The sequence below is a fragment of the Drosophila suzukii genome, chromosome X (assembly GCF_043229965.1).
Source record: "Drosophila suzukii chromosome X, CBGP_Dsuzu_IsoJpt1.0, whole genome shotgun sequence".
NCBI lineage: Eukaryota > Metazoa > Arthropoda > Insecta > Diptera > Drosophilidae > Drosophila > Drosophila suzukii.
In genome coordinates, this window is record NC_092084.1 from 10,574,305 (window position 1) to 10,597,842 (window position 23,538).

General features: G+C 45.6%; 6 protein-coding genes across 21 annotated transcripts in view; 3 read left to right on the forward strand and 3 right to left on the reverse strand.

Annotated features, from left to right (window-relative positions):
• Fas2 (fasciclin 2) overlaps nt 1–2,459 on the forward strand; it is a 74,578-nt gene extending 72,119 nt beyond the window's left edge. For all 9 annotated transcript variants that reach the window (XM_065868185.2, XM_017079636.4, XM_065868186.2 and 6 more), the window contains one exon: nt 428–2,459. In XM_065868185.2, coding sequence (XP_065724257.2) covers nt 428–551 — 124 coding nt within the window. In that variant the 3' untranslated portion in view covers nt 552–2,459. The remainder of the gene's footprint in view (nt 1–427) is intronic.
• A 336-nt stretch (nt 2,460–2,795) lies between these two features.
• On the reverse strand, nt 2,796–4,668 carry GlcAT-I (Glucuronyltransferase I). Its single transcript, XM_017079599.4, has 2 exons — nt 4,369–4,668; nt 2,796–4,302 (listed from the first exon to the last, which is right to left on the reverse strand). Exons 1-2 carry the CDS (start codon nt 4,575–4,577, stop codon nt 3,591–3,593), a joined length of 921 nt encoding a protein of 306 aa, XP_016935088.1. The 5' UTR covers nt 4,578–4,668; the 3' UTR covers nt 2,796–3,590.
• Nucleotides 4,669–5,156: 488 nt separating this feature from the next.
• LOC108013704 (uncharacterized) lies at nt 5,157–5,988 on the forward strand. Its single transcript, XM_017079626.4, has one exon. The coding sequence runs from the start codon at nt 5,302–5,304 to the stop codon at nt 5,947–5,949; it is 648 nt and encodes a 215-aa protein (XP_016935115.1). The 5' UTR covers nt 5,157–5,301; the 3' UTR covers nt 5,950–5,988.
• A 2,193-nt stretch (nt 5,989–8,181) lies between these two features.
• tyf (twenty-four) lies at nt 8,182–20,270 on the reverse strand. Of its 7 annotated transcripts, none has more exons than XM_070997586.1 (8): nt 19,929–20,270; nt 18,853–19,182; nt 18,033–18,775; nt 16,284–16,412; nt 15,070–15,903; nt 14,048–14,542; nt 10,265–13,937; nt 8,182–10,125 (listed from the first exon to the last, which is right to left on the reverse strand). In XM_070997586.1, the coding sequence occupies exons 3-8, from the start codon at nt 18,708–18,710 to the stop codon at nt 10,061–10,063; spliced, it is 5,874 nt and encodes a 1,957-aa protein (XP_070853687.1). In that variant the 5' UTR covers nt 18,711–18,775; nt 18,853–19,182; nt 19,929–20,270; the 3' UTR covers nt 8,182–10,060. The 7 variants fall into 7 exon arrangements, with proteins under 7 accessions (XP_070853687.1, XP_036676560.2, XP_016935111.3 ...); XM_036820665.3 differs by having other exon boundaries at nt 18,033–18,772; nt 20,079–20,269; XM_017079622.4 differs by having other exon boundaries at nt 18,033–18,772; nt 19,929–20,269.
• A 95-nt stretch (nt 20,271–20,365) lies between these two features.
• Nucleotides 20,366–22,530, forward strand: Tip60 (Histone acetyltransferase Tip60). Of its 2 annotated transcripts, XM_017079625.4 has the most exons (5): nt 20,367–20,527; nt 20,592–20,718; nt 20,775–21,999; nt 22,123–22,335; nt 22,395–22,530. In XM_017079625.4, coding segments are annotated over exons 1-5 (1,626 nt in total). In that variant the 5' UTR covers nt 20,367–20,467; the 3' UTR covers nt 22,396–22,530. The 2 variants fall into 2 exon arrangements, with proteins under 2 accessions (XP_065724120.2, XP_016935114.2); XM_065868048.2 differs by having other exon boundaries at nt 20,366–20,527; nt 22,123–22,530.
• Nucleotides 22,013–23,198, reverse strand: dgt4 (dim gamma-tubulin 4). Its single transcript, XM_017079627.4, has one exon. It carries the CDS (start codon nt 23,096–23,098, stop codon nt 22,535–22,537), a length of 564 nt encoding a protein of 187 aa, XP_016935116.2. The 5' UTR covers nt 23,099–23,198; the 3' UTR covers nt 22,013–22,534.
• Nucleotides 23,199–23,538: the final 340 nt, after the last annotated feature.

Consider the following 23,538-nt stretch of genomic DNA (forward strand, 5'->3'; position numbering starts at 1 on the left):
ATGACACTTTTAAGGATCTTTCGCGTGATTTTAAAATAAAAACTTAAGTACTCCATCAAATTCTTACAATTTTAAAAAATCTTAAAAGAAGAACTAAAGAAACTGTCTTATGCAAAGCAGTTAATATTGATAGATAGCAAGCAGTGTGTATGGTGAGATACAGTTTAAACCTTATGTATATTTTTAGATAATTTTAAAAATTAAATTCTGTTAAGGGTATAAGAAAATAAATGAAACAAAATATACTACTAATATATAAACACCAGTGTCATACCCAAGTTCAAAATTTAGTTTTAAACTAAATATATAAAATAGCAGTCTGCACTGCTTGGCACTGCTTTAGCATGGCTGTAATGACAGTTGAGATTTGAATTCAAATTAATGCCACAATCTATAACCAATTTCCATTTCCTCTTGACTTTCGCAGGGATGAAAAGGAGCCGCTACGCACGCCCACTGGCAGCATTAAACAAAACTCGACCATCGAGTTCGACGGGCGATTCGTGCACTCACGCAGTGGTGAGATAATCGGCAAGAACTCCGCGGTGTAAGGAGGGTCTCCAGAACTCAAGGAAATCCAGAGTCCAACCGCAATGTGCACAAAACAAAGTTGAGGGAAAATACACATACTCATATGTAAACCATATGATATATGTATGATGATCTAGCGCGAACAAGCCAAAGCCAAAACTGGGGGAAGAAAACTTGAATATCGATCGATTGGCACACTAAGTTGGTTTTAATTTACTTTCGTACACAGCTTAAATCTAACTAAATGTCTTACTATAATACATACGATATCTTAAAAGCATTTAAAACATAGTACATTAAGCTCGAAAAACCGGCAAGCAAACAAACAAAAGAAAGAATCACTCCATGTCGCTTCATTTTCTAGTTTGAACAAGTATTTTATATCGCTACATTTGCTTTGTTTCTCCTTAGTCAGATTAAAAAAACACAAGAACTCAAAAATTTCAAATAACGATGAACAAAAATGGGAAGAATAAATAAAACAGAACGAGATGATAAAGAAAGGACCTAGCCTAAGTTATATATATATGAACATATATACGTGTGCAAGAAAGAAATCTTAAATTAATGCCTTACAAACAAAAAATTACATTTATTTAGCAGTTAAAGCAAAGAGAAGGGATTTATGCATGTAAGCCGCAAGGAATGAGAACGATTTCTTTAGTATAACTAACTTAAACATGCCATAAATAAGTTTTAACATTAAGTTTGCCCCCTGATCATCATCCCCCACCAATTCGTAGTACTTAAAACGCTGAACAAAAGACTTGCGAGCATTTCTTTCCACAAAACCATGACATTAAAACGGATAGATTGAAGGAGGAGCAACAAAAGAAAGGACTTGAATATTTAGTTGATATCGAAATCCTTGGTTTCCTATTGCTAATTCGTATACTTAACCACCAGAAAGTGTAATCCACAGACGGCACTTAATGAAAAATGCTCAATGTACATTAATGTTGACGAAATTGAATATTTGAAAATGTTTACAAACTGCTTAGCTTAACTGCTTGCAAAGCGGAAATGAACACACGCATGACGTTTCCGCATCCGGTTCATCCCACACAAGTTCAAAGTCGATGAGAATAGTGCGCAAATCGAAACTAACCCAAGTTAATTGCTAAGTTTAGAGAAAACGGAGAACTACGAGATTGCCAAACATTAACAATTCATTTTCTTTCATCCCACTTCCATCAAACAATTGCAAATCGCTCAGTTTTGTGTTAAAAGTATTTTCTTATGTATGTAAAAATTAAACAAATTGTAGTTAAGAGATCTAAAACGCATTAATCTAACGGATATATAAATCTAAAAATATATATATGTATGTACATGTATTTAAATTTACTCGTAAGTTTTTTTTTCTACACAAAACAAATAATACAAAATAAATAAAAAAAAAAACAAAAAACAAAAGCGAACTACAAATATGTAACCACGCCGATCTAAATGTATGTATGTTATATCCATATCCCCATGGAAAATGCATTTTTATTTGACCCCCGCAAAAATCCTCGATCCGATCCTTTTCGCTGAGATCCCCCAACTTTTTATGTTCGTTGCCAAGCCAATGAGCTATTTGTAGCTTCTGTTGCCAGTTAAGTCAAGCGCCTTGTCAGAGCTTTTTACCTATAAATATATATACACACACGATACTATACAAAAACCCTATCGAATAACCCACAAAGCGAACCCAAATCGAGATTACAGGAGGCTATATGAATTTGAATTTGGATGCAATTGTTTACGAAATTGCCGGTCAAGCATATGAAATATGTTGAGAAAACCAAACGGATCGAGCCACTCGATAGCTCCGTTCGGCGGCAGAGTGTAGCTTTTTATATGAACTAAACAAAATTGATGGAAAATTATACACTGAAACTGAAACGGGGGAAAATAAATCGTATTTACTGTACTATACTTCCGAATGATGTAGTTTTATTTCCCATTTCGGGTGGTGCATTCATGGAATGGTTATATATGTATAGAAAAAATATAGAAAATGGCAAAAAGACCTAAGCCACTTGTTGGTGCAAGTGTCTCAAGTCCCGTCTTTGTGTATTTATTTCTGGCACTCTGCTCTATTTATTCGATCGTTTATGGGAACAAGCACTTGAGAATTATAAGGTCCCACCCTATGATATTTATCTAAAAATACACCCCAGCCACGACACAATCCAATCGCAAAGTGGTTGTGAAACAGGCTATTTAAATTATCAGTTTAACGCTATTGTTTAACTAATAATTAGATTATCTTTTCCCAATTGTTGGTTGCGAATCATTTTATTATCAATTCTATTGGCGTTTATCAGGAGGCACACAAGGAAAGCTTACATTCTGCCATTCTGTGGATATTTTACAATTTGCAGTGGATTAATGTACAATTAATTGGGGTAAATTAAAAAGCACTTAATGTTTAAATACAGTTTAAAGCGGCAACTCGTTTAATGACTTTGAATAGGAGGCACATATTGGGGCTAACTAGTTCGAGGTAAAACAAAACCATATCTGATATCGGGTTTTGGGAGTACCAACCTGCAGATAGACTAGGGACTATCTTACACAGATATGTTACATTGATTTGAGCATTGTACAACTAGTAGTATTTCATAATTGAAACTTGCGCTAATACTCTCAGGGGTGTCACAAAAATCTCCTTTGGTTTATAATCTCTTGTGCTTTCACGAAATCCATACAGATACGTTTTTTTTGTGTGCAGTTTGGGATTTGAAAATATTAAAATCTATGATTGAATTGCACTATTAAAAATATTTAGGAAAATAAAAGTTTGCTTAGTCTTTTCGTTTAACATAATGCCTTCACCATGTTTTTACAAAATAATAAAGTAACCGATAATAGGGCACCATTGCTTACAAGCAACGATTCTGGTTATAGTTTTGAATATCAGCGTAAGTAAGATATTTTAACTAGACTATGAGGAAACATGAATCTCTGTAAACAGCGATATTTTTCCACGACAGTTTTAGGACGAACACATAGAAATAAATTCATTAGGATGACAGCTTGGTATACCTGTATATACAGTGGGCTACCTGGGGCTAGACCTCCATGCCGCCGTCAGATCGCTTGCCCTTCTTCAAGAGCGCCTCCTCGGCGGTCAGCTTGGTCTTCTCGGTGCGCGTGTGCCAAACGAGGACATCCCTACAGCCATTGGCCAGCGGCTGCAGCTGATCCCTGGTGGTCAGGTGCCTCAAGATCTCGCTCTCCTGATAGCCCCGCTGCACCTCGTACGAGAACATGGCTTGCGGATTCCGAATGAAGAGGTCCATGCTGATGGCAAAGGCGGCCATGTCGAGGGGGAAGGGCCGCTCTGGTCGCCAGGCGGCATTGAAACCGGTCACCTTGGTGCCATCCTCGGTGAGCAGGGGTCGCTCAACCATCAGGCCGCCGACCAAGCCCACCGGCCAGACGCCCACGCGTCCCCTTTCGATTTTGCTCATCTCGGCGAAGAGTTCTGTGGAATAGGAGTTGTCGTCGTCCATGAAGAACACTATCGAATGCCGGTCGACGTCCACGTGGCCCCTCAGCCAGGCCAAGGCCAGATTTCTCTGCTCCACGCCGCGCGGCTTTATCCAGTTGGGGTCCTTGCCCTTCAGCTTGAATTCCGGCGGCGTCTTGGTGTTCAGCTGCGTGGAACGCTTCTCCAGGCCGGCCCTTTCCAGCAGGTTCCTCACCAGCGAGGTGGTGGCATTCGTGTCCTCCACAATGATCCAGTGCAGGTGCGGCAGCAGCATGAACAGGTGTGATAGTCTGGGTTGTTGGATGGGTATTACTTAAGGGATGGATCACTATAAGGAACACTTAGGGGTACTCCACCTGGTTAGCTCGGCCTTCTGGGCGGGCCGTGGATATGTGGGCGTGACGGCGTAGATCGTGGGCAGCGTGTCCGCCTGGACGTACATGGCCTGCAGGTACTCCGGACCCTGGCAGGTGCGCTTGCCGTTCCTGTGGACCATCATCAGCACCACCAGGAAGACGATGATCAGGATGAGGACCTGGCGCGGCCGAATGCGGACCTCCGACATCCTGCGGCAGTTGAACTTCGTAAAAAACCCAATTTTGGTAAAACAAACAATTGGGCAGCCAATGTGGCTAAATAACGCCGAGCCAACTGGCAAAGTAACGCAAACGCTTCCAAAATCTTTAGTGCCTAGTTTGGTCACACTAAAAGCTTTTAAGACAACCGTTAATTTTTAAAATAGAATTCAAATAGCATTTAAACTAAGAAATTATTATTTTATAGTACTTACTGAAATAAGTGCCATATTTTACACCTATTTTGCTATTAATTATAAATTTTGGTTAAGAAAATGTTGCGGGAATTGACCAACAAAAATTCTTAAGGTTTTAAAGGTTTTAAATATTAAATTTTTTAATAATTTAGAATATTTCATTTTTTATTTTTTAAGAATATTAGAATTGATTTTATTTTCAGTTTCTAGAAATTAACTTGAAAGCAACTTCCACAAATGTTAATACTTAGCCGACTTATAACGATTTTTTAAGGTATCTCTATATGTTTTTTAAAATAATGTTTCAGATGATATAGCAAAGATTTCTAAAAGTAAATATAAGAGCAGGCCTGTACATCAAAGGTATACATTTAAGATTCCTTTCCAGCAGTCTCTGAGTTAGATCTCCAAAGAGCAGTCACCAAATTCAAGCATCACACATCCGATCACCTGAAATTCCTGGGCGAACAACCACCTCAATATTATAGTTTAGAATACTGAGTTAGCACCACAAAAGATGGCCCAGCAGCCGAGCGACAAGACCAAACCCAAGACCGATCCCAAGTCGCGAAAACTCAAGTTCGCCGGCTGTTGCCACCTGAAGGATGAGGCCCTGGCTCGTCTCTACAAGATCGACCGTCTGACCGACGAGGAGCTGGCCTCTGTGGGCCTGCAGCGCAAGTCCCTGATCGATGACTATCGCCATCTGCACGAGCTCTCGCAGATGAGGAAGTGGGAGAACGGAGTCCGCCCGGCTCGTCCGGCTCAAACCCATAGGAGCCGCTTCTCCCGAATGCCCCAGTTTCGCCTCCAGGAGTACAAGCCGGTCAAGTTGTATAAATTCCAGTTGCTCAACCAGTTGGTACACGTGATGAGTTTCGACAAGGATTCGGAGACCATATTCAATGAGAAGCAGTTCGAGTTCGATGCCGATTACCATGAGGACGAGGAGGTCCAGAGGCTGCCGGCCAAGGAGCGCAAGCGTCGCCGCTTCGAGTCCTTCTGCGACCATCTGGACAACATGTTCATCTGCGGCGATCGCAACATGGCCATCGACCTGGTCGTCGATGCCCTCATCCGTTTGAACAGGCGCCGCAAGCTGAACCCACCCACTGGGCCCGCCAATCCCAGTCGCCTCCTGCCGGTTCCCCGCCGGGAATACTAACTATACAAGGAATCTGGTGACATAGTCCATAATCCTATCTCACACCACCCAATCCCGAAATCATTCCAAAGCGTACAGTATTATTGAAAATAATGGAAAATCGAAAGCACTCGTTTTCTTTTTTGTTAATTTTTATTTCGATTCTCCACACAAATACACTTCTCTTCAGTATATTATATTTTAAACACATTTTAAATTAAATTTCGATTTCCCATTCAAATACGTTTCTCAGTTGCTGCCTCGATTTTTTTTTTGTTTTTCGCATGTACAAATATTGGTATGTATAAGTTATGTATATGGATGGGTTCGGGGGTTTGGGGGTTCGGGGCTTGGGAATCTGGGGTTACTAATAGGCTTCGTCAGTAGTAGTAGTCGAGTACATATGTGTATATAGAAATTATGTATACATTTATATAAATTTAGGGTAGTTGTCTAGTACGGGAAATTAACACCAAAAGATCTTTATAATTTATAGGTTCTTAAATAAATAAAGCCCAATAGTTCAATATTATAAATAGAATCGGATAGATCATAGTAAAGTATTGGGTATCTAGGAGAATTTGAAGAATACAGAGAAAATTTGATTGGGGAAAAACCCACCTAAGCATATGAATAATTTGTAAGATTTTCCCTACGTGACCTGTGGTCTCAAGACCCCGTACTAGACCTCTACCGAATTTAGAGTTAGCTCCATTCACACGCTTATAAACATCTTGATCTGCAACTCGATCCATTCACACTGGCCTAACGTATCAAATAGGTGTTTTCATAGAGTTCTTCTTTAGCTATCCAATAGACTTAGTCGTAGATTTTTGTATATGTATGTATATCTATGATTATAGTTCCCACTGCGCTCGCTGCTGCTCCAATTCTCGCCACTCCACTCCGTTCCGTTCCCAATTATTGTTATTTTGTATTCCAAACTCAACAAGTGCACTCAAGACGGAAATAATGCAGGTTGAACTGTACGCAACTCGAGCGATAACTCCGATATCCAATATCCGATAACTGATAAATTGAACAATACGCTAGCTACGCAAAATCGAAATTAAAAGGCGGAACTTAAAACAATTCTAGTTTTGGTCTGTTGGCCGACATCTCAGCCTCCAAACTCCAAGCTCGAGCCACTTCCGTCCTACGAATATTATCGAAAAATGTGGTTAACTATATAGCGGGGAAAATAAGTGTCCGATAATCCTGATCCTTCATATGCCTCTCTGTTTTTTGTTGGTTTTTCGAGTCACAATTTACTATTTATATACACATACACACAGCTACAATATATATTTTACATAAATACACATATAAGAAACTTTTTTTTTGTGTTTTTCCTTTTGTTTATATGTAATTTATAATATTTCAGTATTAGTTTTATTTACTGGCCTAGCGTATAATTTATTTTCAATTTTGTATTCCATATATTCTCATTATCTGGGCTTTGTGTTTCTTGTTTCTCGTTAGTTCTCAATTGTCTAAAATTGTTGCAGTGTACATTGGCTTAGTTTGACTTAGTGGTTGTATATAACACTAGTTTACACGAAAGATGTACGTCTTTAAAAACACGTTTCTTAGACTAATTTGAGTTTGCTGAAATAGAAAATGGATGCCGAAAGAAGAACTTAAGGGCCTTTTTGATATATTCGCAAAGAACGTGGTTATTAGACAGACATATCTTAGGAACCATAGGTCCAACCAGCAGATAATGTATACCTCCAGGAAGAGCAACTGATCTTGCCTAATAAAGCAAAGCAAATATTTAAAAAATATTTAAATAATCGAAAAATGTAGAGAAGCTACAGTCCCCTTAGCAAAATTCGCTTATTACTAGACAGATAATTCTTTGTCCCATCTGGTGGTATACATTTTCGTCTGCTTAGCCTATAGTTCGCTTGATCTTAACAACTTCGTAAACATCAGCCTCTTAGTAATTAGAAAATATAAGTTCATCGCCAAAAAGGGCCAATTTGTGTAAACTAGTGTGATTTTCTTAGATTCACCTTAATGCGTGTGGTACAAATACATATATTTCATTTTTTCCATATATTCGTCCTCCCTGCAACTTAGTTAAAATTTCTCTGGCTTTCATTTTTTTTTTTTTGATTCTGTTTTGGATGGTTTACATGGTTTAGAGCGGTACAGCAACAGCTCTGGCCGAGTGTTGCTTTAATGGGGGGCTTAAAGGTTTGGGGGTACAGGATTCGGGGTTAATTGATATTGAATATTTGTCTTCGCTTTTTTTCGGTATTTTACTTTACGTTTATTCTCAAAATATACAGCACATAAAATTCCAATTGAAGCAAAACAGTTTCACATACATTTGAAAACATTTCGCACTGTTTGTTCTGCTTATTCGGTCTTAAAGAGTAGGCAATCCAGATCGGGTTCTCTAATGATTAGCTTTAAATAGGTTTTCTCGATTCGCTCTCTAGATAATTTCATTTATGTATTGTTTTCTGTAAATTTTATTCTGACACTTTGTTCTTACTAAATGGTTTCCTGCTCTTAATTACTCGATTTTAAACGGTTAACGTTTTGCATTATCAAAAAAAAGTTACGTTAATAGATGCGCGTATGTATAATGTATATTCCTAGATATAGCAATTTAGTTGCGCTTTTTATGCTACGAGTTCACTTAACTTTTATTTTGTTTCTCCGTCTCCAAATCATTTCCTCTTTAATTTTTGTTTTTTTTATATTTTTTTTTTTCGATTTTATATTTTAATGGTTACAATATCTAACCTTCTTTTACCCTTTGGAGAGACCTTCTGAGGCTCTCCCTGCTAAACGGCGGCATTTTTCGTAAGTGCATAATAGTTTTTATAGTGTTTTTGCTGGTTTTTTGTGGTTTTCTGTTTCTGTTTTCTGTTTTCTGCTTCGCGGTTATTCTGTTTAACATACTTTCCTCATGAGGCTTATTTATGGCTAGCCGGAGCTAAGGAGCGGGCCTTACATAGTTTACTTTAAATAGTCGTTATCATACACACACATATCAAATATTTTCCGTGGGGCTTTCTTTCCTCTCTGTAACACAATAAACCCAAGGGTCGAGGTCGAACTGCCCCCTAAACTTCTGGTCTCATAATATGTACACGCGACGTTGACTCTGTCTAAGAACTAGGATTAGTTTTATTTTCTGCTCTTCCAATAACACGCCCCCCCAAAGTTGAGGGGCGTTTTGAAACAAAGACAAAAATAAAAAAAAACGGTTGCGTAATAGTAGTAATAATAATTAAAGTACAGTAATAGTAATAGTAATGGTAAAACGTTGCGTTTTAAGGAGCCAGAAGGTCGTAAATTAACAAAAGCAGATCCAAATGCTTGATTGAACATCACTATGCATCGCATCTTGTGGCGAAAAAACGGTTAAATCGCGGTTAACTAATGTTAAATAAATATCCACTTATAGCTTCTCCTCCGATCCCAATTACATTCTCGCGTAAGTTCGTAAGTTCACTTTCTTAGTTATGCTCTCCTCCTAATTCACAGCTGTACGAAGGGGTTTTTGGGGTTCCTGTGCTCATAATCGTTGGAAATCCCCGCCCCCTCGATCTTCTCCTGGCGATGGTTTACCCATTGGGCGCATGTCCCCACATAATCGACCTCCATTCTAAATAGATCCTATACTCCTAATCTCAGGCACTCCCTCGCATTCATACTCTGGAAACACAGACACCCCCACTTACACCTGACACTCCTCGACAATCCTCACAATCTTGACAATCCTCACTATCCTCATAATCCTGATCCTACGCTGCCGCGCTCGCGCTTGTAAATTGCAATCAATAGTTACTCTATTGATTCGTTACATTAATTAGCATAAAAGCGTATTGTTATAGCAATTATTTATAGTGTATGTACGATATCGGTAGATGTATAAACGATGGCCCAGCACAAAGTAAAAAAAAATATATAAACAACTGAACATGCAATTCGAACTAAACTCCTCCCCTGTCTTCAACCGATGTTGGATGCTCTCGTTAAATTGCTGCCGATATTGCTGACGTTGCTATTGCGATTGGTGTTGCTGGTGTTGCTGCTGCTGCTGTTGCCTTAATGTTGGTGATCTCGAAGATGTCGCTGGTGACACAACGACTGCTGAATCGGTTGGTTTCTAGGTCTCCTGCTCCTGCTCGTTATAGTATGTGACATACTTGCTATTGGCAATGGCATTCCAGGCTGCAAAGGGCGAAACAGTGGGTTAATCATGCAACTAGAGCTGATATTAGGCAAATCCTTATCATTAAATCTTTAAACCGCGATTCATTTACAAATATAGGATAGTTGTCAACGTTTTTCCCCCAACCCGAGTACTCACTGTTGGCGATGTAGTCGACGATAAGTTCCGTGTTGGTCATCATCGCCGGTCGCGAGGACGTCTGCGGCAGAATAGTAGCCTCCTCCGCCTCCGCGGACGTCGTAGGTGCATCCGCCTTGAGGTCGGCCATGAAGCTCAGTTCCTGCAGGCTCTCATCGTCCTCGTCGTCGTCGTCGTTATAGGCCATGAACACGGGCAAGGCAACCTTCGCCTCCGGATTTGGATTTGTATTGGGATTCGGGTTCGGATTGGTATTAGACTTGGTCTTGGCCTGCGACTGAGTGGCCTCCTGTTCCTGTGAGTTGCTGCGACTGCAGCTGGTGCTTCGAGCAGCGGCGGCGGCACGAGCAGCGGCTATGATGGCCGCCTCGATGTCGTTGCACGTTTCCAGCTGCTGCATCGAGATGGAGTTGGCACTTGGCAGCGTCTCCTCGCTGCTGCTGGCCTTGCTCAGGAAATTGTTGACGTGCTCCTTAATGGACGTATTGGCGGCACCATAGATGCCACTATCCCCTGACTGATTGGCCACTCCTCCCAGCATACCCGAAATGGATGCCAAACAGGCGGCACCATTGCCGCCGGAGGAGGACGAAATCGAGACCGAGGACGATGAGGTGGATGTGCTCGCCGAGGAGGACGACGAGCCCGAGGGCGTGGACGAGTTAATGAGACTGACGGCGCTCGATGAGGTGGCGGATGCTCCCGCATTCGGCGACGATTGTGCCGCCTCCGCGGAAATCGAGAGCATATCCAGGCTGGCCGAGCTATTAACCGCATCCGAGGCGGCACCGGAATCGTTCAGCTGCTGATCACTGCTCGCACTGACATCCTGCTGAAGCTCCTGCTTCTTCTCTGGTTGTTTCTCCTGGCTATCCTCCTCCTTATCCAGTTCTTGGTCCCCGTCTTCCGTATCATCTTGGCCCGCATCCGAATCCGCCTCTGTTTGCTGCTGCTTATTCGAGGCCTGCTTGTGCTCGTCCTCCATTTCATCCTCCAAGTTGTCGTCAAAGAGCTTCAGCTCATCTTCGTTAAAATCACCAAAGATGAACTCGTTGTTGCTCCTGCCCGCTTCGCGATCATCGTTTAATATAATCACAGCACGTCTGCCGCCGGTGGCCTCTAAAACGGCCCCGGCTCCCTTGGCAATGCAGTTACTGCTGGCCAACTTATGGATGCCGCTGATCAGCTTTTTGGCTCCCTCGGTCTGCGTGGCAGCCGTGGTCTTCTGCGTGGTAGTGGTGCTAGTGCTGGTGGTCGTCTTGGAGGTGCTGGCCAGACTGACTGTCGGCTCCTCTTGACTAGGCTTCGTTGGCTTCTTGCTGTTGCTGCTGTTGCTGCTGCTGTTGCTGCTGCTGCTGCTGGTGCTGCTGGGCGATAGCTCCTTTGGCTTGGCCTTGGCCTTGGCTGAGGATGAAGCTATAGAGGGACATGGAGTCGGAGCTTGATCTGAGGATGACGATGAACCAGGAACTGTAGCTGCAGCAGGAGCTGTGCCTGCGACAGCGGTTGAGGTAGTTGTTGCTGCTGCTACTGCTGCTGCTGTCGGCGGCGATGTGGGCAAAGAGGCTTTTTCCTCCAGTTGTTGCTTGGCTGCTGCCGCGAAGTTGTACAACGAAGCCGAGGTGGATGCTGCGACGGCTACGGACACATTATTGGTGCTGTGCCGCTTGACAGTCTTCTCCAACGCCGGATACTGTTGGTCCAGGTTGCTGCTATTACAGCTGTAGGTAGCATCGTGCTCCACACTCTTGGACTTCTGCAGAGCCGGCGGCGAAGAGGATGTCGAAGAGGTGCTGGCGTTAGAGCTGCTGACACTGCTGCTCGTGTACGCGGCTAGGGTGGGCGTGGCCAGGCTGCAGGCGGGCACCTGCACTTGCGCCTGCAGCTCCGGCGAGTTGGTGGACTCCGCATCGCTGCTGCTGCTAGGAGGCGAAGCATTGAGGCTCTGCGAGTAGCTGATCGAACTGGACGAGGACGGCGCAGTATTTTGGTTGCTAACAACTGCCGGCTGGTTGGCGGCACTAGCAGTTCCAGCCGCTGGCGTAGCAGCTCCCGGTAGCTCTGGGAAATCGGGTCGTGACTTGGACTTGCCGCCACTCCTGGCCTGGAACTTGTCGCCCAGCTCCAATTCCGTGTCGCTGGCCGTGGCATTGTTCAGGGCCTCCTGCTTGTTTCGGGCAATATCCGCATACGAAATGGGAGCCGGTGAATTGTTGTTCTGCTTGGCCTGGCGCTGACTGGCGGCCTGTGCCGCCCGCTGCTTGTTGTTGCCACCGCCAAGGCTCTTCTTTTTGCCAGTCTGGATGGGCAGCGAGTGGACCGAGTCGAGATCACTGGAGTCCGACTTCTCCGACGGCGGCATAGACGACGTGGACTTGCGACGCGAGCTGTCCACCTGGTTGGATACCGCCGAGCCGCCATGATGGTGATGATGGTGGTGGTGATGGTGGTGATGATGATGGTGTTGCCCCTGTTGCGCCTGGTAGTGCTCCTGGTATTGTTGCTGCTGCTTGTAGTTAGCAGTGCCTCCTCCGTTGTTGTTGCTGGTGTACGGGGTGTAGTAATGCATCCGCTGGGACATCATGTTGGAGGAGGCCGACTTGGTGATCTGCTGCATACGTTGCAAGTTGCCACCTGTACTGGCAGCGGCCGCCACCGCTGCATCGTCCATGGTGACGGCACGCTGCTTCTTTGGTTTCTTCTTCTTGGTCACGACATGGAATTCGGCGGTTTCCGACAGCACGGTATTCAGGGCATCCAGCTCAGACATGCGCGCCAAGGCGGGCAGCGCCAGTGGCAGCTGCTTCTGGCCCAGAGACTCTGGCTCTGACCAGGCGGCTGACATTTCCTGGTGGTCACCCAGGTACTGCAACTCCTCGGTGCCCCAAGATCGCCGCTCGCCCTTTCGTTGCTGCGCTCCCGGATTGCCCGTGTTTCGCACTTGTACCGTGTGCTGCTCCTTGCTGCAGTTCTTGCTGATGTCTGCCACGGAGGCCGAGTTGTGCTTGCTCCCGGAGCTCGAGGTCGACGATCCACCCGAGGCGGAATTGTTCGGGCCCTTCTTCTGGCGCATCATCTCTGTGGTCGCCGATTGGCGCTTCAAATCATCCACCTCCATTTTCGAGCAGCTGCGCAGCTCCTCCAGCGAATTGCTCTTCTTGAGCTTGTTCTGCTTCTTGCGCTCCTTCTTACGCTGTCCCGCCGCATTGCTTCCGCCACCATTGACATCGTTCTCAATGTACTTGACCAGCTGCTCGACGGGATCATTGCCCCGATAGCCGGCCACAGACTCCACATCCACGGTGGTGGTGTTTCTTTCCTGCTGCGACTTCTTCTTTGCCTTCTGCTTGGTGCTGGGCTGCTGTATGCCAATGCCGATTCCCGGTCCAGCCGCCACCGTACCTCCTCCCGGTGCCTGCTGCAGCTGACTGTACGATGCAGCCACCGCTGCCGCTGCCATGGCCGTGGTCGTGGTGTTCGTGCCCGTGGAGAGCAGCGTAGAGACGCTACTCTGACGGTGGGCAGTCGACGAGGTGGGTGCACTGGCTCCCACCGTGGTGGTTATTAGGGCCGTGAACTGGTTTCCGTTGCCATTGCTGCTGGTGGTGACTCCGCTGGCTCCATTGCCGCCAAAGCCATCGCTCAATGCATTTCCATTCTCGTCCAGCTGGCGCTGCAATAAAAAAGTTTGGTTATTAGCTGGGATCAGAAAAGGTTGCATACGCTGGACTTCTTTTTTTGCACTGATTTATTCTTGTTCTTATCATAAAGCTCTCAACTCACCGTAGTGGCCTTGCCACCCATGGACGCAGCTGCCGCCGACGCTGCGGCGGAGACCATGCGTCCAATCTTTGCGGGACGCAGATCGCCGGAGAGCGCGTCGGAGGAGGCTCCGCAGTTACTGCCGCCGGAAGAGGTCGAGGAGGAGGTCGAGGGCTTGCTGCTCTCAATGGCAGCTGGCGAACCAGCGCCGCCGCCGTACACTGAAGAGCAGGCCGTGTAGTTGTCGTTGAGCGACACATAGCCGGCCTCCACTTTGCGCTTCTGCTCCTCCAGGCCGAGCCCGAATTGTCCAGTGAGGGCGGCCAGATAGTGGGCCTGCTGCTGCAGCTGGCTCCTGGCGGACACCTCCAGGACGGAGAAGTGTAGCGGGTCGTCGATTAGGAACTCTTTGGCGGCACCGCCGTCCCTGGCCTCCGCAAGCTGCTTCGGCTGCTTCGGCTGGCCACTGATGGCGTCGAGCAAGAAAGTCATCGAGGGGTTCTGTGGTTCCATTTGCTAAGCGGAGAATTAAGCGGGAAAATTAGTTATTTAACCAATCTCATCTTAAGCAGATCCCAAAAGACCCTTACTTTGAGTTAGAACTAAAGACTTTCGATCAGGTTTAAGGACAAACATTTAAGGATTTTTTCGTTAGTCAATTACAGCGAAGTTCAAAGTAATTTCACCACAATGCAATCTATTTTCAACACTGAAAATTGTCTTGTTAAATACATAAAATTTGTGCTCTCTACTTTAATAGTCACAAATAAATTAGCAATTTCACCAGAAGGTTAAATGGACATAAGTCCATCGTTTCATGAAAGTCTTAAAGATTAAATTAAACTTTTTGAAAATCCCTTGACTATACTTTTGCTTAATACAAATGTAATGATGGAAATGAACGTTTGGGTGTTTATGAGCATGATTTTTGGGTGAACACATAACTTAATTAGGCGACAGGGGCACACAGGACTACATAGGACTACCGACGTAAGCGAAACCCAGCCAAGTGCCGTGGGTTCGCTTTTACGCGCCTCTCTTACCGCCGCCTGATCGGTCAAATCTGCTATTACGATGGACCTTGCTATCTCCCAGAGCCTGCCGTCCATTCTGAGGTCCCACTTCTTGAGCGTATCATCGCTTACCTCCAACAGATAGTCGGGTGGGATGCCGCTAACGCCAACCCCGGCCCCGGCGCCCGTCGCCTCGTCCTCGTCCATGTCGAACTGAATGCCCGCCTCCGGATCCCGTTCACCCAGATGGCTGGGCAGGCTGCTGCAGCTGCCGGTGCTGCTGCGGTGGTGGGGTTTGTTGCCACCCACAGATGCGGATCCCGATCCTCCTGCAGCCTCCGACGAGAGATGAGCCTGCTGCTTGTGCTGCTTGGCATCCATGGCAGCTGCCGGCTCAAAGTTAACGCTGCTGGGCAGGCTGCCTCCTTCGCGCTGCCGGCCCGAGACGGATGAGTTCTTGATCTTCTTGGATGCGGATGCAGATGTGGAGGTGGCGTTTTGGTTGTGCTGCTGCTGGCGTCGATTGGAGCGACCACTCAGCTGGTAATCACAGTTGAAACGTTGCGTGGCTGCCGTTGTGGCCGCCGTCGCTGCAGCCGCCGCCGCCGAGGTGGTGGCCAGCTCGCTGCGGTGCGCCGCCTCGACGAGATCCTGCAGGGAGCCGCCCTGCTTGTGCCGCTGGGCGGGATCCGTGGACCGGTGATTGGTGGAGTGGTAGCTGCTGTTGTGCCCTGCACTGCTGCTGCTCCCGCCGCTCGAGCCTGCTGCTGCACTGGACGCTAGTGCGGATGGGTTGAGTGTGAGGCAGGATTTGATGGCACGATAAGAGATCTCCTCGTCGTACTCAGCCTTTTTGAGCATTTGCTGAGGGGGTAGAAAAATCAAAAATTTTAATAAGGTTGGAAAATATAAGACTATGATTTATTTTAATGAGTCCTCAGTGACAGAATAGATTTGAGACTTATGGCAATTCCTAAAAGGAAATCCCTTATATTTATTTCAAAGAAGTTTGGATAGTTAACTTAAATCCAAGGTTAATCTGATCTGTAGAATAACAGAAGAAAGAATTTGCCCCACAAAATAATGTTATATAAGAAAAGCGTCTTAAAATCTAAAGCTTTGGCTTTTGGAGCTATGTATGTATGTATTATCATAACTCTTGTGTGGAGCCAAAGAAAAACAATACCATCGTGGAGGTTCAAACATACGTTTGTATGATCATTTTGTGTATACCCAAAACTTACCAGAAATCGCTCGCTCTTGTTCTTCCTGTCGCCAGGATTTCGATACCAATAGGCCTCCTCGAGAAGTTTTTTCAATGATGCGTCGTCGAGATCATTAAAATCGCTATCTTCCCACGTATCGTATTTTGTCTGGAAATGAGTAAAAATATTCTCAACTTAGTTTTCCAGTTCAGACTTAACCTTTAAAAAGAGACTGAGAAAGAGAACAGAGAACCAAGCTCTACTTATTCCAAACACATGCCCTTCCAAGTTCCCCAAGCGTACTGTTCGAGTACCGAGAGAAGAGTTATAGGAGTATTAAATAGCACACGGTTCAAATAAATAAACTATGCCATACATGGTGTATGTATATGGTGTTGCACACGAAAAAAAAGAATAGAAACAGTAATGAGGAATTTGTGCGGTTATTGCGGCAGTTGTCGCCAATGTTATTGTTAGATAGAGTAGCTCTTTTTGTGGTTTTATGCGTTTCTTCTGCCTCCCCGATACGGATTCGGAATCTGAATTGGAATAGTAATCGTAATCGCTGTTCAAAAGAAGCCCACTGCAATCTGCAGAGATTCCAGTGAACTCTGTTCTCTCACGATTCCAATTTCCTCCGTGTTTCTTCCTTTCCATCGATACGCATTTGTGTGGGTTTGTGGATCCCTCGATCAGGCCCAAGTTAGCGGTACAATTTCAGACCCTCTCGTCTGCCTTGCAATATCTTTGGCCAGAGCGAGATGGCAGGAACTACTATTGAACCAAAGCTTTATTTTACCAACTACTACTTTGATATTATCTTCATTAGAGGGGTACTAAAGCTAAATTAAAACGTGTATTAGGGTGATGCGAACGTATTTAGTTTGGAAAACAAGTTATTTACATAAAATATTGCTGATAATAAACCCAGAGGACTGCGAAATTTAAATTTAACTACAGACCAATTTAGTTCTAAAACTATTTGATTTATATTCAAAGTATAAATAGAGTTGCCGAAAGAACTACAAATTTTCTTTGATACTGTATTTAAATCCTGAAGGGATTTTATGTATATACTGTGGGGTACCTAAAATATGATAAGTAAAGCTACTGTAGCTCATTCATATTATTTTGTGTATTTTTTTTTGCGCTTTGTAAGGTAATTGCACACAAATTTTATCTACAGACATTTATTTATTTTAGTTTATAGTTTATGGCTTAGTGAATGAGTATGCAAATCTGCGAGCGTGTGTGTGGGGACTATTTTTGCAAAGAAACAAGTCGATATTAATAGAATGTTTATTCAATTATATCAATATGTAATTTAAAATGTTTAAATCAAGACGTGACGTAGGATCCAAACAATTCTTATTTTACCCCAATTCAATTGCAATTTATATATTACTAATAGATAATATGTATTGAACATTTCTTTTTTGTGGGTTGAATACCGCAAACGTATTAGACTTGGCAAGAAATTGTAAATTTGTAGTCCATTATTTTATTTTTGGTTATAATTTAAAACTTTCCTATTTCCATTTAGTCTTGATTTAGGGAACAGTTTGAAATTAACGACTTATACTATAGATATAATAATATAATATGAAAAACTCTGTTTCTGTTTAAAACCAACCTATTTCCAACATATTCATACGGATCTTTCCCAAACTAACCAAAAAATAAGTATAAATCTGCCTTAGTTTTAAGGAGCCACACAAATTATATAGTATTTATGTTATTTCTGCTAAAAAGGTGATCAATTCCACTCTTTAGAATGGACTTACTTACCTTTTTCTTCTTCTGCCGCTTGCCAACATTTTGATCGTCCTGGGTCTTGCCTTTGGCAGTGGCCCCATACTGGAGGACTCTGTGGTTTGGTCGCGACAGTTCTGCGCCGGGCGAATCATTTAGCATGGCGAAAAAGAAGGATGAATCTACTGGTGCTGCTGCTGCTGAACCCTTGGCAGCATCTGCCGCCGCAGCGTGGTTCGTAGAGCTATGGCTATTACTAGGGGATGATGACTTCTTGGGGTCACTGCCTCTGCTGCTGGTTGCTACATGGCTGGTTGCTACATGGTTGGTAGCCACTGCTGCTGCTCCTTCTGATTCTGCTGCTCCTGCTGCTGCTCGTGCTGCTTCTACGGCTGCTGCTCCTGCTGCTGCTCCCGCAGCAGCTCCTGCGGCTTCTGCTGCTGCTTCGGCTGCTGCTCCATGGGTGTCGTTGCCCTTGATCAAGTCAAGCATCGCACCGAATTCCGTCATCATGTTAATGAGCTGCTCCTTCGAGAACGACGTCGGCGTCGTTTGGGTTACGGTGGTCGTCGTGGTGCTCTGGCTCATCGTCCCAGCGGCAATCGAGACGATGGGCGTGTCCGGTATGATCGTGGGCAGCTTGATATCATCTCCTCCAGATCCCACACGATCCGCCGGTGTGTCCGATGATGACGGCGTTTGTTCATTGTTCATCTTTTTTCGTTTGGTGGCATGCAACGAGCGAAACAAACAAATGCCATTCGAATTCGTCGAATCTGCTTGGAAATGCAGTTTTTGTTTTTAGAATGCTGTTCGAATGTTACTATACAGAGTGTATATAATATGGAGGACTTACAAACTGTTGCCTCTCCTCGGTTTTCCTAGGAAGCCCAGCTGCCCAGCCGCCGTGTGGTCGCCACCGCGGCCGCAAGTGCTCTGCCGCGTGTGCTGGCGGTTCCTCCTGGTTCACTTCCGATTGCCACCGATTCCTTACTGACTCTCAGATGGTATGAGATAGGGAAATGGTTATGGATGGGTATGGATACGAATACGCGGGGCGGGTGGGGGTGGGCCCACCTATTGCGTATCACACGGGTCTCCTGCTGCACTTGACAGGCCTGTCGTCACTGGGTCTGCTTCTACTTGAATCTCTGGCCGTGGCATTTACGTAGGTCCCTGTGAAGTTCTGAAATCCAGAGAGGCACGGGGATTGGGATTAGTTGTTGGGCATGCGAATACGGGATACGGAATACGGAAATGTGTGCGCACGGGGCTGCAGTCGTATGGGAGGTGTGGAAAATGTGGGAAATGGGAAAAATTGGGGGGAAAACTTGGGGATACTGGGGGTGAAGGTGAGTCTATAACTGAAACTGAAACTGAGACATATTGGCCCACTGACTCTGTTCTGCGGCATTTGTTGTTGTTGTGGTTATGCGGACAAGTGACGCTTGGGCGGTGGGTGGTGGTGGGTGTGTCTGTTCGCTTTAGCGGTCCTTTTCCGGCCCGCTGGCTTCACATTTCTTTAAAAAGCACAGGTTTTTTCCCCATATTTCATTCGGTTCGTTTTTTCTTTTGCTTTGCCTGGCCAAGCCGCACAGTGTTGCCAACTGCGCTGGAGAGCCAGGGTTGTCCACCCGCGTTGTTGCGCCTAACGACAGCCCGCCCGCTGGGCCTGGAAAATGTGGTCAATCCCTGGCATTTCCCCCGCACAAGCGGGCCCCAAGTAAATGTGGGAAAACCTTCTCCCAGCTAATTAGCAATAACAAATAGAGGTCTATTTTAGAAATGCCCCCAGCAAGTTGGCAGCCCTGCGGCTGTTGTCAGTGGCAACACTAGCGCAAAACACGTCATTTTGCCACAGCTTTTTCGCAGTTAATTCGCCAGCTTTTGGGCTCGCTGGCCAAAATGCCCCACAGTTGTATGCACAATTACCCAGTAACTGGAGTTTTCCGGCGATCATAGTAGTCATTTATTGATAAATACGCCAGGCGAATACAGCTGTATAACTTTCTGCGCACTCACACGCACACACACACACAAGACACACGGGCGCAGGTATGCGCCTGTGTACATTTTTCTGACCTTCTCGGCGTTTTTTTTTGGTTTTGATTTCGTTTTTGGCAATTGAAAAGACGGTATTGCACAGCCGCGCACTCGAGTTATGCGTTCATTAACTGTCCCTCGAATTGGGCAAATCGCAAACTGGTCTCTTATTATCCTACAGATGTCTGTTATAGTTTAATTGCAAAGTAGCATGAAGATTCTGAGCCGAAGAAAACACTATGGAATTGTTGTTGTGTTTTGCAGCACTTTGAATGGACGACGCTGCGCAGCACTGCGCCTGTCATCGATAATTTTAAACCGCTGATGTCACTGATATCTGCTGTCTATCGATAGGTCGATAGTCTTGATTGTTTTGGAAAAAAAATTGTTTATATATTTTATTATTTAGAAAAAAGATAACAAAACAAATGAAAATCAACCACAAATATGAGTTCGACGACGATGTGGCCTCCATTTGCGAGTCAACGGTGGGCTGCCTTGTGCCGTGTGTCCCTTTGGGTGGTTGCTTCAATGGTTTTGTCCCTTTTCCAGGCCGCCCTCACTGAAGGATGCCGTCTGCCCGTCAGGATGCACAAGACGGATGACTGGCCGCTGGCGGAGATTGTGAGCATCAAGGAGCTGGACGGACGCCGGCAGTTCTACGTGCACTATGTGGACTGTGAGTATGGCCACCTCCAGTTCGAACATCTCAACATGTTATCCCCGAATTCGCAGTTAACAAGCGCCTGGACGAGTGGGTCAACGAGGAGGATCTGTACACGAGAAAGGTGCAGTTTCCGAGGAGAGATGGCTCTCAAACGGGCACCAGCACCGGCGTGACCACTCCCCAGCGCCATCATTCGCTGGCGGGTAGCGTTTCCCGGCCCACATCGCCGCAACATCCAGGTTCCGGAGCTGTGCCATCAATCCCGTCGACTCCCAGTGCTCCAGCAGGCAGTGCTCCCCCTCCAGCAGCAGTTCCCAGCTCGGTGCCTCCTCCTGGGACGCCCAGCAGTGGCGGAGAGCTTGTGAATGGCAACAACCTGGCTGCAGCCCTGCAGAAGCGCATTAATCGCAAACGCAAAGTCCACGGAGGTTCGGCCCATGGTCACCACAGCCTGCAAGTGCAACAGCAAGTGCCAGTTCCGCATCCCACTACTCCACAGACGCCCACGGCCACGCCCGTGCATGTGACAGGCGACGGCCTTATCAGTGGAGCGGCCAACGAAGACGGCGATGGCTCGCAGGATGGCAAGATGCCCACGCCGAGGCAATCGGGCAGTATGGTGACGCACCAAGACGACGTGGTGACGCGCATGAAGAACGTGGAGATGATCGAGCTGGGCAGGCATCGTATTAAGCCCTGGTATTTTTCACCCTATCCGCAGGAGCTGTGTCAAATGCCGTGCATCTACATCTGTGAGTTCTGCCTGAAGTACAGGAAGAGCAGAAAGTGCCTGGAGCGGCACCTTTCCAAGTGCAATCTACGGCATCCGCCGGGCAACGAGATCTACCGCAAGCACACAATCTCCTTCTTCGAAATAGACGGCCGCAAAAACAAGGTGTACGCCCAGAATTTGTGTCTTTTGGCCAAACTCTTTCTGGATCACAAGACGCTCTACTATGACACGGATCCGTTTCTTTTCTACGTTATGACCGAGTTCGATTCGCGGGGCTTCCACATTGTGGGCTACTTCTCCAAGGAGAAGGAGAGCACCGAGGACTACAACGTGGCCTGCATCCTTACAATGCCTCCGTATCAGCGCAAGGGCTATGGCAAGCTACTCATTGAGTTCAGCTACGAGCTGTCCAAGTTCGAGGGCAAGACGGGATCGCCTGAGAAGCCCTTGTCGGATCTGGGTCTGCTATCCTATCGATCCTACTGGGCGCAAACCATACTGGAGATCTTCATTAGCCAAAACCCGAGCACGGACGGCGAGAAGCCCACCATAACGATTAAGTAAGGCCAATCCTAAGCTCTTAATGATGCGATTTTACTTTGGGGAGTTCATACTAGATATTATTCCGTAGTTCAAGTTGATCGTAGGTAGATATACTCTAATCTTGTACTTCCTTTGTTCAGCGACATCTGCGAATGCACCTCCATCAAAAAGGAGGACGTCATCTCTACGCTGCAAAACCTGAACCTGATCAACTATTACAAGGGCCAGTACATCGTGTGCATCAACCGGGACACCATCGAGCAGCATCGGCGGGCGATGGACAAGCGCAAGATTCGCATCGACTCCAAGTGCTTGCACTGGACAGCCAAAGACTGGTCCAAGCGCTCCAAGTGGTAAACTCTCTTATGTTTATCAATAACAGTATGTAAAATAATTTCCATTTGCTTTCCAGAATGCCGCTGCCGATTATCCTCATCGGATGGACCGTTGCATTCGTTGTAGCTCGTAGTTTTCATTCGCAATGCTCCATTCTTAATGTTTTAAACTATTTTATATCCTAAAAATATACATATACACTTTTGTGACGACAGGCTAGTTGACTGAATCCCGCGGAGGCAGTAGGTCGTCTACAAGGCGATCCATGGCCTGCATCATGCCCAACTCCATCCCGTTCTCCAATCCATCGACGGCCGTTCGTAGGCCGTTGAAAGCTTCCTGATTCTGGGCAAACTCCCGCTGCTGCCGGCTGAGGTTTAGGCGTGGCTTGTGGGCGGTCTTCAGGTGCTCTAGGCACTGCTCCAAATCCTTGGAGTCGAGGGTGGCGGGGCGCAGATCGCTGCTGAGCTTGGATCGCAGACTAGCGATATCCTTGGCCGCCTGCTCGATTTTATCCACATCAGGGACGCGCTGGGCATCCACGGCCGTCTGCAGGGCGGCACACTTTAGAAGCCGTGCTAGCCGCCCAAAATCCCGCTGATAGTCGCACTTGGCGTCCAGCCAGGTTCGCACTTGCTCCTCCACCTGACGCTTCACGTTGCGACTGTCTTCCTGGTAGCGTCGCATCGCCTCCAGGTGCAGCAGGTACTGGATGTCGTCCATGCCCTCGGGCGCCCAAGTGGGCGGTGTGAACGAGGTGGACGTGGGCGATGTCTCCATGTTTTTATACTTTTATTTTACTTTACTTAATTTAACAAAGAGAGGGAAATTCGGATTCGATTGCTGGCTGCTTTGGTTTTGGTGGCTTGCTATCGGGAGCAATCGATAACTGCTAACGGGGATTTTAAGTACCGTTTGAAAATAGCTACTTTCATATCTGGCTATTTCTCATATATATTTAGAATCGTAATAAAAAATAAGACTTTTTAACTTTTCTAACAGCTTTCCTTTATATTTAGTAAATTTTATAATTTACAACAGTAGTCACATTAATTTAGATTATATTGCTTACGACCAAAATCCACAATGTAGTCCTAATGACTATTACGGTATACGTACCAATAAATATTAATGAATATGTATATGAATGAATAATGAATTAAGTTTAATTAATGTGGTACTTACATATATATAACACATTTAGCTGATTTTCTGCTTAA